The 13887-nt window shown below is 32.2% G+C and overlaps 1 protein-coding gene and 1 long non-coding RNA gene across 2 annotated transcripts; one reads left to right on the top strand and one right to left on the bottom strand.

Moving 5' to 3' along the window:
• Positions 1 to 6487: 6487 nt before the first annotated feature.
• LOC149560464 (cytochrome P450 709B1-like) lies at positions 6488 to 12372 on the bottom strand. Its single transcript, XM_089824693.1, has 5 exons — positions 12027 to 12372; positions 9782 to 10005; positions 9397 to 9647; positions 8579 to 8969; positions 6488 to 7125 (listed from the first exon to the last, which is right to left on the bottom strand). Exons 1-5 carry the CDS (start codon positions 12331 to 12333, stop codon positions 6694 to 6696), a joined length of 1605 nt encoding a protein of 534 aa, XP_089680819.1. The 5' UTR covers positions 12334 to 12372; the 3' UTR covers positions 6488 to 6693.
• On the top strand, positions 6870 to 13561 carry LOC149560463 (uncharacterized). Its single transcript, XR_016363686.1, has 2 exons — positions 6870 to 7006; positions 12980 to 13561. It is a non-coding gene; the product is annotated as an uncharacterized LOC149560463 (long non-coding RNA).
• Positions 13562 to 13887: the final 326 nt, after the last annotated feature.

The following is a 13887-nucleotide window of genomic DNA, read 5'->3' as shown; positions in this document are numbered from 1 at the left end:
GAATATTCACTTCTTCCCATTTTTAAGAGTTTATTATGATTCTATAACCTTCTTTGACACTATATCTTCCTTCTTTTGATGCTGCCCAAATGAGGTTATCTTTCCTATCTACTTGCTTTATCCTCCTTTTATGGATAATTTTCCTAAAATCTTCTTTTATTATTGGATCTATAACCAAGTTTTCTTTAGATTTCCATTCCCAATTAGTTCCTTTGCTAGTAGTTTCCATTGTTCTATAATCACTAACTTTGCTTCCCCAAAGATTGATAAATAATTCTTTGCTACTCTTAGGAAGGCCCATATTATCTATTAGAGGATGATCATCCCATGAATTTTCCCAAAATAAAGCTTCCTCCCCTTTACCCACATCCCATGTAAGATATTTATTAATAAGATATCTGCTTTTTTCTATGAAATTCCAACTTTCTAACCCTTTGGGCGGGGATTTCATTCTAAAAATTGAAAAGGGGTCATCTGCATTAAGATATTTATTATACATGATTTTTTCCCATTTTTTATCCTTTTCTTTAAAAAGGTGCTAGGTTAATTTAGCACCTAATGCTTCATTTTGCTAGTTTAGATTTTTTATTCCTAGCCCTCCCAGCTCCTTAGGTTTGCATATCTTATCCCATTTGATAAGAGTTAATCTTTTAGGATCCTCACAATCCTTCCAATGAAAATTCCTAAATTTTGTCTCTAACATTTTATTGATAAACTTGGGTAGTGGAAGACATGATAGAGGGTAGATTGGTAGAGCTGACAAAACTAATCATATCTTGGTTATTTTTCTGGCTTTTGTCAGCCATTTGTCCTTTGAGCCTCCTAAGGTTCCATACTTCATTATGTTTATTTCCATTTTCTAATTCTATTCCTAAATATTTACAAGGAAAACTTCCTCTTTTATATCCCATGATATCACAAATCTATTTTTCAATATTAGGATTGGTGTTAACGAAGAAAATCTTAGATTTGGTGACATAAATTTTTTCCCTGATTCTTCTATATATTGTTGGATGATCAATTTGATATTCAAAGCTTTTTTTATTGTACTTTCACTTGGAAGAATATTGTCATCTGCATATTGCTAATGAGTAATATTGGGACCATTTTTAGTAACTATGATACCATTTATTCTTCTCTCATTGTGAGCTTTAGAGAATGCTCTCCCAAACGCTTCTGCCATAATAATGTATAGAAGTGGAGATAGGGGATCTCCCTACCTTAAGCCTCTTGATGTTTCAAAAAAACCTTTTGGGGTGCCATTAATGAGGATTGAAATTTTGGCTGTTGAGATGCACTGGTAAATAAGGTTGATCCATTGATGTGAAAATTTGAAAACTTCTAGGGTTTTACATAAGAACCTCCAATCAACCATATCATATGCTTTCTAGATGTCAAGTTTCATAAACATGCTCGGTATTCTACTTTTATTTGTTGAATGAATAGTTTCTTGAATTACTAGAATTCCATCTAAGATTGATCTTCTTAGAACAAAGCATGTTTGTTCTTCAGATATAAGTTTAGCTAGTATATGTTTTAACCGATTTGCTAAAATATTAAAAAAGATTTTATATATAGTATTACATAAGGCTATTGATCTAAAATCTTGTGGACTTTTTGGGTCCTCTACTTTAGGAATCAAAGTTAGAAAGGTAAAGTTAATCTTAGATAATAAAGATCCACCATTTCTCGAGGCTTCAATTGCTTTCCAAAGATCTACACCAATTATATCCCAACATTTTTGATAGAAGAAATTCTGGAATCCATCAGGCCTTGGTGATTTATCTAGATTCATGCTAAATAGTGTTGTCTTGACTTCTTCCATAGAGATGGGTTTGTTTAGCATTTTGTTTCTTCTAGTGTTACAATTTGGGGTGTTACTTCTAGCATTTTTGCTTGAGCTTCCAAGTTGGAACTATCAAAATTATTGAGAATATGTTAAAAATGAGTTACAAAGGTTTCCACTATTATATCTAGATTGTCTATGATTCAGCCCGAGGCATCTTTTAATTTAGTTATTCTGTTAATTGCTCTATTCTGAAGTGTGCTATTATGGAAGTATTGGGTGTTTCAGTCTCCTTCTTCTAGCCATTTCTCTCTTGATTTTTGTCTCTAGAAAGTTTCTTCTTTTGCCAAAATACTTTCCTATTTTGCTAACAATTCTTTTTCTAAGCAGAAGCTATTGTTATTCATTCCATTTTTAATTACTTCAGTATTTAGTTTAAGTAATTTTTCTTCAACATCTAATTTTTCTTTAAAGATATTTTTTAAGTGTTCTTTGTTCCATTTGAGATTTTTTCCTTTAATCAATTTCATCTTGGAAAGAAAGATGTACATTTTGGATCCTTTAAAATAATCTTGTTTCGACCAATTTTTGATAAGATTCATGAAGTTTTTGTCAAGAAACCATATTTTTTCACATTTGAACGGATTTCTATATGGTTTATTTGGTTCAGAAAAGATAATTGAATTGGATAATGATCTGATCCTACTATAGGCAAGATAGAGGAATGAATATTGAAATTGAAATCACTAAGTACTCCTTTAATGAGAAATCTATCTAGTTTCTCAGCAATGTAGGCGAAGTTTTTCCTTTTGTTATTCTAGGTAAATTTTCCATTATTTGTCAAAACATCAGTTAAATTGTTACTTTCTACACAATTTTTGAAATCTATAGATGCTTGAGAGATTTGTTGTGGACCACCAACTTTTTCTTCCAAATTCAAAATAGTATTAAAATCTCCTCCTAGAAGAATGATTCCATTACTATGTTCATTAGTAAATAAATTGATTTCTTCCCAAATAACTTTTTTATCTGAATTATGAATTGGACCATATATATTTATTGAAATAAACTACAAGTTGGTTTTAATACTTTTAATTTTACTACTTGTCCATAAAGGACTTGATTTTAAGATATTGAGGATGACTTTCCTAGGATTCCAAATTATGCCTAAACCTCCTAAGGCCCCTTTGGATTCTTGTAGGTAAGTATTCCATCTGCTCAATTTCTTTTCTAACCTGTTTCCTTCTTCCTTATTTAGTTTGGTTTCTTGTACCATAATTATATTAGAATCAAAATGTTTTAAATTTTGGATTAGTAATATTTTCTTGCTAGGGGCATTTAAGCCCCTAAAATTCCAAGTGGTGATCTTCACGCTGACTTGGGAAGGACCTTCCCCTTCCCTGAGTTAAATATGTGACTGATCTTTTGCTGTTCTTTTGCCTGCCCATCTGCTTCTCTTAGTTCTTTCAAGGATTTCCTCCCTCTTTTGACTTTTAGTTTACCATATCTAGGAGCCTTAATCCCTTCTTGATTCATTAAAATGCCCAATTTCTCTATATTCTCTTTAGCATTTGCAAGAGTATCATAATGTTTTCCTTTCGTTTCACTTTCTTCCTCATTTTCTAATTCTTGCAGGATTTGTTCTACCATGGTATTCTAAATCTCTGCTTTTTCAATGCCTTGTGCTGTCCTAGCTTTATCCTCAACATTCTATACATGTTTTCTTTTTTTACCTTCCTCTTCTATGCTTAACATATCTTTTTCTAAGTCTTCATATGTATAATCGTCTCCACCAAATTTGAGCACTCTTTGTAATAAGTTTTCTTTTTTATCTGCACTGCTCTTGTCTAAATTCTTGAAACTAAATACTTGAATTAGTTCCTCAATAAGTTGTTCCAAATTTTCTTTCTCATCTTTGATATCAATTTCCTTGTCCAATTCCTCATTGTTGCTCGAATTATTGTTCAAAAAATCATATAAATCCTATGTTATATTTCCAATTTCCTTACTTTGATCACTTTTTTAAACCTTATTTTCTCTTTTGCTTTTATAGAAGACTGGAGTCTACCAGAATTTTGTGAGTTTCTTTTCTCCTTTATACTTCAGAGTTCTGTCTTCTATATCTATCTCTTTTTGTATTTTGAGTTGAATTCTGATTGCTTCTGGAAATTCTTTTTAGGGTGTTATTTTCTTCAATCTCTTGTATGATAAGGCTGATATTCTTGCTGATCCTTCTAATAATTTTTGAATCCTTTATCTTTCCTTGACTTTCTAATTTCCTACTAGCTGGTTCCTATTGATTTTTATATGTCAATTCTACCACTTTCCCAGATAACTCCTTTGGAGTTATTTTTGAACTTTCAATATTGGTGTTAAGAGATTGAGCAGACTTATCTTCTCTTATTGAAATTTTTCCATTGTCTACTACTTTTTTCTTTTCTAGATCCTGAGTTGTCCTGAAGAGGTTTAGATCATTCTTTTGGTGTTCTTTCTTATTTCTAATCCTTATCAAAGGAAAGATATCCTCAAGATCTGATGTCAATTGAATCTTTTTTAAAATTGTTTTCCTTTCATCATTTAAGCTGATAATCTCTGAGATTTTAGTCTCTTTTCTAAAGTAATTTATTTTATATATTGTTGAATTTGTTATGATTTTAATAGGGTTAAAGTTTATTGAATTTATTTTACAGTTTAACAATAATCTGACATTGTTACAATATTCAAAAGAAGCATCTATCCCAATCAAATCTCCCATAAAAAATCCTATATTCTTAATTATTTCTATGTGCATTGGTTTTGGAGGCAAAGATTGAAGAGTAATCCAAGTTGGGATTAGAAAATTTAACTTATCCTTCTTGCAATCAGGATGCCATTCAAAAAATTTAACATATCCTTTAAAATAACAATTTGATACATACAGAAAATCATTTTTAACATATTCATTCATACAATGAATATATACTAGTCTATCAAAGAAGTGAGATATACTTACCTAGTGTTCACAAAAGTCTTCCAACTAGTCTATGAGATTGTTGAGTTCTACTATAGGTCCATTCAAAAAGTAAAAACACCTACTTTTTGACATTCTTGCCATCACTTTTCGTTGTTTTGATTGCCAATGATAATGAAATTTTCTTTGGTTTTAGATGGCTTCTGAAATTGATCCTTGTTTGGTTGTTTTATCGCGAAGACAAGATTGTTTAATCTGTCTTTCCTTTGGTGGGGCAGGACGTAGGTTTGAGAATGATGGGTAAATGGCTGATTTTTAGAAGAATTTATGGCATTTGGATCTAGATTTAATGAAGTTTTTGACTTTTGAAAGAACCCTAAATTTGCATATTTGGTGAAGTTGTAGAAATTTATTTTCTTATCAAGTTTATCAGCGGAGAATATAATCGGTCGGGAACAGAGAACACCTTCTTTTACCTCTGAAATTCCTTCTAACAAGTTGTTTCCTTCATATTTTGAAGCATTCTGGAGAATCCCTAATGCCATCTTTTTTTGGGAAGAAACCCTTCACTGTTTCGCAAATTTGGGATGACTAATTCACTTAATATCGAAAACGTGTTCACAGTCGCTAAAGAGAAGGTTGCAAGCAGAATTTTGGAGGATACACAACCTTGTTTCCCCTATTCTATACTTGTTTGTTAGGTTTGTCCGTAACCAGAAGTAGTTTGCATGGAGGTTTTAGACCATGCATTGAAATTCACATTTTTCACTTTTTTGTGCTACCATTTTTTAAATTATTTTTTAAAATTCAATCTAAAGTTAATTTTGTATTAGTAGATAAATAAATTTTATCATTTTATTATTTAAAATTCATAATATGATAATTGTATTTTTAGGTCTGTCTTAGGTTAGAACTATCCATCATTAATAACTATTTTTAAAATCAAAGATTTTGATATTTCTTAAATATTTATCTCAAACTAAATTGTCCATTTTTTAACAAAACGTATTTAAAAACCATTTTTCTCACATTTGATTGTTAAAACATTTTAGGACATATGAGCCCTTAAATATATACATCTACTTAAATATTAATAATAATTATGTGTTATTTATTCTAAATAACAATAAATTAGGTTAATAAAAATACTAATACTAATTTGAATTAGTAAAAATATAAACTAAAAATCTAATATAAGACATCAATATATTATATTTTATTTAAAATTATTAATTAAAAATTGTTTTTAAAATAATTTAATAATTTAATAATTTGTATTATATTAGTAATTTTTAAAATTATTTTAAATTACCTCAAAGATATATTAATGAACTATGAACTATAAGAAATATAAAATGACCACGAATCTAAATAGGAGACTAATGACAGCATTAAATATTTTAATCATCTTAAAGTTTCAATATTTGAAAACTTGTTAATCAATTATTATTGCAAAATATATTACAACACTAAAAGTATTACTTTCTATTGTATTCAAATTTAGAAACAATTTAATAACAGAAACTTATTAGCTGCTTTGCAGACTTTTTTTCCTTGACTTTTTAATAAATATATTCAAAATTACATCCTTATTTAATCCAACTATTTTAATATTTACAGATTTTCTAATAACAAAATAGAATTTGAAAAACATTTTAGATTCAAGCACCTTATATATGTATTTTACTTTATTGGAATAATTATCCTTCAAAGTTTTATCGCTGTGCAGATTGGAAAAATCAACCCTCAAATTAAAAAACGCAAACTTCAATTATAGCTTTAAGGAAGCTTAGGAAACATCTTACTATACATATAGAAGCTAACTCGTCTTCGGCAATGGGTTTTTGGGGGAATGGAATAGAATACAGGGCAGGGAGACCTAGAAGCGCCCCTGAAACCCTAGAAATTATATGTAAACTTGGAAAGTAGCCTGAGATGAGATCCATTCTAACTGAAGTTAAACCTCTATATTCTTGAATATGATGGGCATGCCATGCTGAGGCTGCAGAGTAAGTACAGCAATGGGGGCATGTTTGTAGACAGGAGAGAGAGTGAATGAGAACCTCTGTAAAATCAAGGAGAGAACAGTCTTGGCCTCCAACATGGCGAAGTTTTGGCCGACGCATGCTCTTGGCCCCACAGAAAATGGGATGAAAGCATGAGGGTGAATTGATGCCTTTAAAGCGCCTTCTGCAAATCTCTCCGGTTTGAACATGTTGGCATCTGGACCCCAGAACTTCTCACTATGTTGCACTGCTAATATTGGCAAGGTAATTGCTGCTCCTTTAGGAAGTAAAATAGGGCCTAGCTTCATTTCTTTGTATACTTTTCTCACTAGCATTGTGGCAGGTGGGTACAATCTCAGAGTTTCATTTATCACCATAGTCATCTGCAAAAAAGTGAAAATATTCAGAAGCATTATGCCAATAATATTACTACTTAATTTGCAATCAAATAGTGTTAATTGCTCAGTCAATTCACGAGAATGGCGAATTATGAACAATGAATCAATCATGGAAAATAGTAGAAGTTTGCAGGGACTGATGAAGAAAAAAACTTCTGAAATTAGGGTAGGCAAAAGATCCAAGGTCCTTCTTTACCTTAGTATATTAGAGAAAATCTACAGTGTTTAACATAAAATGAGAACTTGTTCACTGACATACTACTGTTAGAATTATCCTTCCCTACAATCAACCTTGCAGAAATTTATATTCCAGGGCCAATAAACCCCTCTAAGATGGATACTGCAAGAGAAAGTTTCCCAATGTAGGCTTTAAGAGTAGCTCCTGCTCAGTTTCAGAGGCAACCCAAAACTAGAAACATGAGGAGGGGAGAATATAAATGATAAGGATATGGTTGATTACAGAGTGTGATTCAAAAAAGTCAAATTGGAAAACAATCTACAGTTATATGGATATTATAATCTATGAAATTGAAAAAACATAGACAATTTAATCCCAAATAAAATATCTACATTTGAAAAGGATGATTAACAATGATGCAACCAGACTCAGAGACAACAAATAAAGATGCAGTTCTGGTATGGTAGTGGCAAAATCCTAAACTAAGCGGTAGCTTATCCGAGGAAAGGTAAAAAAAAATTGAAAATAAAGCCAAGTGATTACAAGGAAAGTTCAAAAAAGTTTGAAAATAAAGCTAAGTGATCCTAAACTAAAATGTAGCATATACAAGGAAAGTTCAAAAAAGCTTTGAAAATAAAGCTAAGTGTCCCCTTGATAAGATGGTGTACTTTAGTTTAGTGTTTAGATCTTGCATTCTGATATGACATATAACGGTGTTGAGATTGTTGATTCGGTGGTCAGCACCTCCTTTGAGATTTGTGCCGTGGGTCGGGATAAATCTGACATATGACATATGTATTTGACATTAACAGTTACAAGCTTTTGGTGCAACAGCAAATACTTCCAACAAATGATATAGATTTGTGCCAAGCATTCTGGTGCAAAGATAAATGCTTTCAACAAATGGTCCATAATGATTAACCCTAAACTGTGAGTTCCTCATTCAATTGGATTTTACAAGATTTCATAGTTGATGAAAAATTGAGCTACCCTTTTTAATGCTTTTGTAACCCACTTTACAGGTTTTTATTTTTATTTTAAATAGTTGATTTTGACATGTAAAATTCAGATGGGCTTCTTAACTGGGGAGTTGGTTTGGGTGAATCAAATAGCTTGACTTATTGCAATCAGTATGGAAACTAAGAGCAATATATAGTATCAAAGGGATCAATATTTACCTAAAACAATTTCTCCTCTGCGGTTGCACTGAGAAATCATGGAGTTAAAAAAAAAAACTCAAGAGTTGTGGAGAAAACATACCAATTTTAACCTGCTAAGCATGTCTGCATCTGGGATATCTGTGCCACAAACACTGATGACTTCATTGCGTAACTTTTCTTGCCATTCTGGATGTATTGCCAGCAAGAACAGGGCCCAGTTTAACAGGTTGGAAGTAGTTTCATGGCCTGCAAAGAAGAATGTTTTACATTCATTCATGATTTCATCAATAGTCATGCTCAAGTTCTTCTGGTTGCCAATCAATTCCTTTCTGTTGGCAGTCATCATTATTCCAAGTAGATCATTTCCATAGCCAACATCACTGCCTCCTTCAGGGGTGGTCTCTAACCTGCTGTGAATTATAGTCTTCAGGATTTCCTTCACCCTCCTATCAAGCTTCCATGCATATCTGTTCTTACTTGTAGGAATATATCTGCACCAAAAAAAAAAAATCAATGCCTACATAACTCGATAGTAGAAAAAGTTTATATGTAGCTCTAGGGGCAGTACACTAAGGGGATGATGCATGAATGATCTAAGCTCTATACAGTTCAGTCTCTGCAACCAAGCTGAAACAGTGGAAGGTGATGAACTTAGAAACATGTGTAATTTGATTTCTGGATTCAATTATGTAAATTTTTTTTAGCATTAACGTTTTGGATTACACTCTGTGATCTTATCCTGATGATGGATCACAGAGTGTGATTGAAATATTGATACTAATAAAAAACTTACACAATCAATCCAGAAATCAAATTACACATTAAAATGGATTGTGGAAATCTGATTGTGAACTTGAAACAGTGTTGTATAAGATTAAACAGCTACAAATTTTTGCGAGATAGAGATGTTGTAATTACTGGCTTCCTGGGATAAAGACAGAACGTTCAGCCTCGGCAGCCATTCTTTGTAATTCTGTTTGCAATTCATAGACTTCTTTGCCTTCATTAAAACTGCTACCAAATGCAGTATGGGATATGATGTCTGCTGTCAATGCTCTGACCTCGCCATGGACTTCAATTTCTTTAGTATAAAAGTCTTCCTGAGTAATCATCTCTTGCCATCTCTCAAGCATGGATAAAGTGCAAGAAGCCATTTTCTTCACCATGGCCTGCCATAGGAAGAAGCATTAGTACATTGATAAAGGGAATTTTGAATATCTTCACATCTCATCTCCTAGAGAATTCATGCTAGCTTTTAAAATTTCTCTTTTAACTAATGTGATGATGAAAGAATATTTCAAACCTTGAGCTTGTCAATATTGAAGGCAGGGCTCACAATTCTTTTGTGGGTAACCCACTCCAGTCCATTTACGAAAACGAGCCCTTTACCCAGTAAAGCCATCACAAGAGGCCTGGGGTTGGTCTTGAAAAAGTAACCAAATTTGTTGGACAACACTTCTTTAATTAGCTCAGGTTCTGCAATGTACAGCCTCGAGTGAATTCCATACCAGTAGAAAAAGGTTTCTCCTGTTCATCAACAAATGAACAACACTACGATTAGATACTGTCCGTAAACTGTTTAAACTTATGATTTGAACCAGGTGAATTTAATAGAGCTTTGACCATTTCTAGCAAGCATATCATGTGGGTAATGCCTAACGTCGATATATACTTTGTTCAGCATTTAGAGGAACATGCACTCCTGTTTCTGACTGATCGTTAGAGACTACTTTTGGAGCAGTCATATTATAACTATATTTATGCAGAGGTAGCTTACAATTTAGTCAATTCATAAGTATAGTACCCCAAGGAGGTAAGAGGTCCAATACTCCGTGGTCTATTGCTCTAAATCGTAATAGTGATTAATGAATGGTAGAAAAAGAATTTGTCTAACCTTATAGAAAGGTAAATTGGAAGTGGTTATTGTAATTAACTATCTGTGGAGGAAATCTCTATAATTTGAGATAGGATTAGTGTGGTTGGTTTTTAAAATAAATATTTGGAAAATAATATGATAATAGGAATGAAAATTTCAAATTATGGTGATAGAAAATTATATTATAAATGACTTTTTAATGATGGATTGCTGAATGCAGTAAATAAAAAATTTACAATAATTATCCAAAATTATTTTCAGAAATACATGTAAAAAAACTGTCCAATCGTTCAATGTTTCTTTGAATTTGAAGTTTACATTACACATTGTTCTCCAAATCATTTGAGAACACGTGAAAATAGAAGCTTTTTCTGAACAGACTGGTATTGTTAATGTTTTTCTCCTAAAAGCTAACGCCTGTAACAGAAGAGGCTGGCATTGTTAACATTTTTCTCCTTAAAAGCTAACGCCTCTAACAGTACAGAGGGATTCAAGCCATAAAGGGCAGGTTCTTTTAGTCTTAGGTAAGAATTACACATCTTTCCAATACTTCCATAAAATTTAATTGCATCATCTGTTGAACTCATGATTTTGTGTAATAAATATGTGATTGAATCTGAAATAATACTAGAACAAATAGAAAATAAGGGTAAGATATAATCTGAGATAATAGAATTACTATAAAATAAGAGTTAGATACTGTATTTTCGTGAGAGAAAATTGTTTTGAATACAAAATAACATAAACATATCAAAAAGAATTTCATACATTATATATGAATTCTATTAAAAACAAATGCTACCATTAAAAGATGTTCGAAATACATAAAAAAAATTTAATCATCAATTTTTTTCCTAAAACTTATTTAAATTGGAAACGAAAAAACCCTTACAGAACTATTGCAGAAGGATATATTCAGCACTTATACGCAGCACTTTTTTATTAAACATTTAAAATTACATTTTTAAGTTTTTTGTTTAATTAATTTACAACTGAGCACCTGAACAGCCTCTAAAGTCTAGACTCTAAACTAAAATAGAAAAAGAGCTGAAGTAGCCAAGTTTTGCTGGGAAATCGGGATTATCTAACAAATGAAATGGAACGTCATCTGCAGTATTAGTAACGAAGGCAAAGAAGAATATTGATTAAGAAGATACCCTAGCAAGAAAAGAAAGAGGTGTTAAAGAATCACAAAATGCATTCAAGAAGAAGACTAGGAAAAAAAACTGAAGAGGAGGAATATCAGACTTTTAAACTCGAACAATTATAGTTCTGTACTAGAAACTTGAGAAGAAATATGTCATATTGATAAACTTGAATAGCGGAAGGAAAACATAAAATAAATGAAACATTTGCTGCCAAGACAAACCAAAGAGAATTTATCAACCCATGACCCAAATTTCAATGAAGAAAACCAATAGTACAATTTAGAATCATAAACAGTACGCCATTGAATAAAAGATGCATTATTTCTTCATGCATCAAACAATTTGAAAATATTCCCTGCAAATTGCGCTATGATATGACTGGTTGAAGCAGTAAAAGAGGCACCAAAAAATTCAGTATTTCTTCATGTATCAGAAAATTTGGTTACGTTCTTAGAAAATTGCACTATTTATGATTGTTGAAGCACGGTACAAACAACACAAAAGAGAGAAAGAGAGAGAAAAACCATATGTCTGACTCCACTTGTGGTAGTGAGGCATGACTCTAGGAACTATGTCATGAGAAATCTCCTTCATCGGCTCTGCATGGGCTTTCCTCATAAGCTCTTTGTACTCTGGCACACTTCCTGCAAGGATATGGTAAGGTGAACCGTTGATTCCTTGCTTTCTATAAGCCCTAGAGAAGGTGAAAGGCCTCCATATGAGATCTCTAAAAAGCTTAAAAACAACTCCTCCAAACAATACAACCACAATGGCCACCAAAGCCTCTATACTATTCCAACTATTTCCACTATCCATAACTGAAATTCTCATACAATCGGACTTCCTGGGAGGTAGTAGTTCCTGTAACTTGTGTTTCAGATAAGACCATCTATATTTATAATTGGATTTGAGCTCTAAAGCAGCACTGTATCTGACAGATACTTCTAGAGAGCTCTAACACGTCCGTCAGAAACAAGTTAAAAGGAAAGGCAATAGGATTATAGTGCTATCTCACTGTAAAATGACATATACCCAAACTATACAACGATATTTTGTAACTTCATGTCACCATCAAATGAAATAGCCCACGTCATATGTGCTTATGTAACAGTAAAAAGTATCATTGAAATGTTTCAATGAAAATTTCAAGATTTCCAAGGTTTTCACTTATTTACACAAATGCATTAGATTCATTTTATAGTGTATTGGTTGAATCTTAGTGTTGTGGTTAACGAATAAATTTCTGTTGGGTCATTGTCTTTGCAAGTTTAGGTTTGAATCTTAGCTATGTTAATTGTGAACGAGAGGTATCTCATTTGTAACTTTGCATTGTTAATTGAAAATGAGGTTCTCTACTTATGACCTCACTAGCATAATTCTGGATAAAAAGTTATTCACATAGTACCAGAAGAAATTTGTTCTAGAAGGCATGTCATAGCAGTATTACCAATGTAATCAAGAAGTTTTACATCCACAGGAATGTCTATCCTTTGGAACATGGACATTGATGTTTACGGTATAAAAGGCATGGATGTGCAAGTTTCAGAAGCTGCTACGAAAGGTAAACCATGAGAGGCATGTCTTTTCGACAAAGCCATTTAAGTAGAGGATCACCCCCGCAAATGCATGTCAGTCATTTGTATAGTAAAACAGAATAGAAGGTTCTGTTGATGGGGATGTGGCTTCTCTAAGGACTATAATCTATTTTACTAGAAATGACAAACAGGAAATGGGCATACGCGTGGCGATTCAAGCAACATGGAGGACATATCTTTTTTGGTAAGGAGATTTTAAAGAGACTGTTGCAACAGTGAATTCCATGTGGGTGCACCACAAGTAGACACATTGAAAAACGTCTTTTACGAAGACAGGGAACTGGAAAAACTTTATCCTGATTTACTTTTACAATACTTATCTCTGTATCAGGATAGCATCTTGCCCTGATTTACAACAAGCCAGTGACGAAAGCAGTGACGTTTCTAACAATTTGTTGGTTTCTTTCACAAATATTAGTGATAGTGCTTCTGAGAATAAAATCATCAGTATGGTTATAAGTCGATGGAGATGATTGCTAGGAGATTTTGTCAAAAAGTTAATGTTAGCAATAATTAAGTGAAGAGACCAATTCAATATATAGTACATGAGAAAACTTATAATACGATGGTTTATTTAAAAGAATATTATTTGCCCTTCATAATCATGCAACTGCTTTTGGTAGTGGCATATAATTATCATTAAAAATCAAAGCAAGGGCATATAGGTCTCGTTACATTCTTACATAGAGGTATATATTAATAATAAAAAAAAAGAATGGTTACAATTGAAGGGGGTGTAGTATGATAGGTGAGAAATTGGGGAATATAGTATGAATATTCATTTATGAAT

The sequence above is a fragment of the Cupressus sempervirens genome, chromosome 4 (assembly GCF_028749045.1).
Source record: "Cupressus sempervirens isolate cs-2001-9-10 chromosome 4, ASM2874904v1, whole genome shotgun sequence".
NCBI classification, from domain to species: domain Eukaryota; kingdom Viridiplantae; phylum Streptophyta; class Pinopsida; order Cupressales; family Cupressaceae; genus Cupressus; species Cupressus sempervirens.
This window is presented reverse-complemented; position numbering and strand designations above follow the sequence as displayed.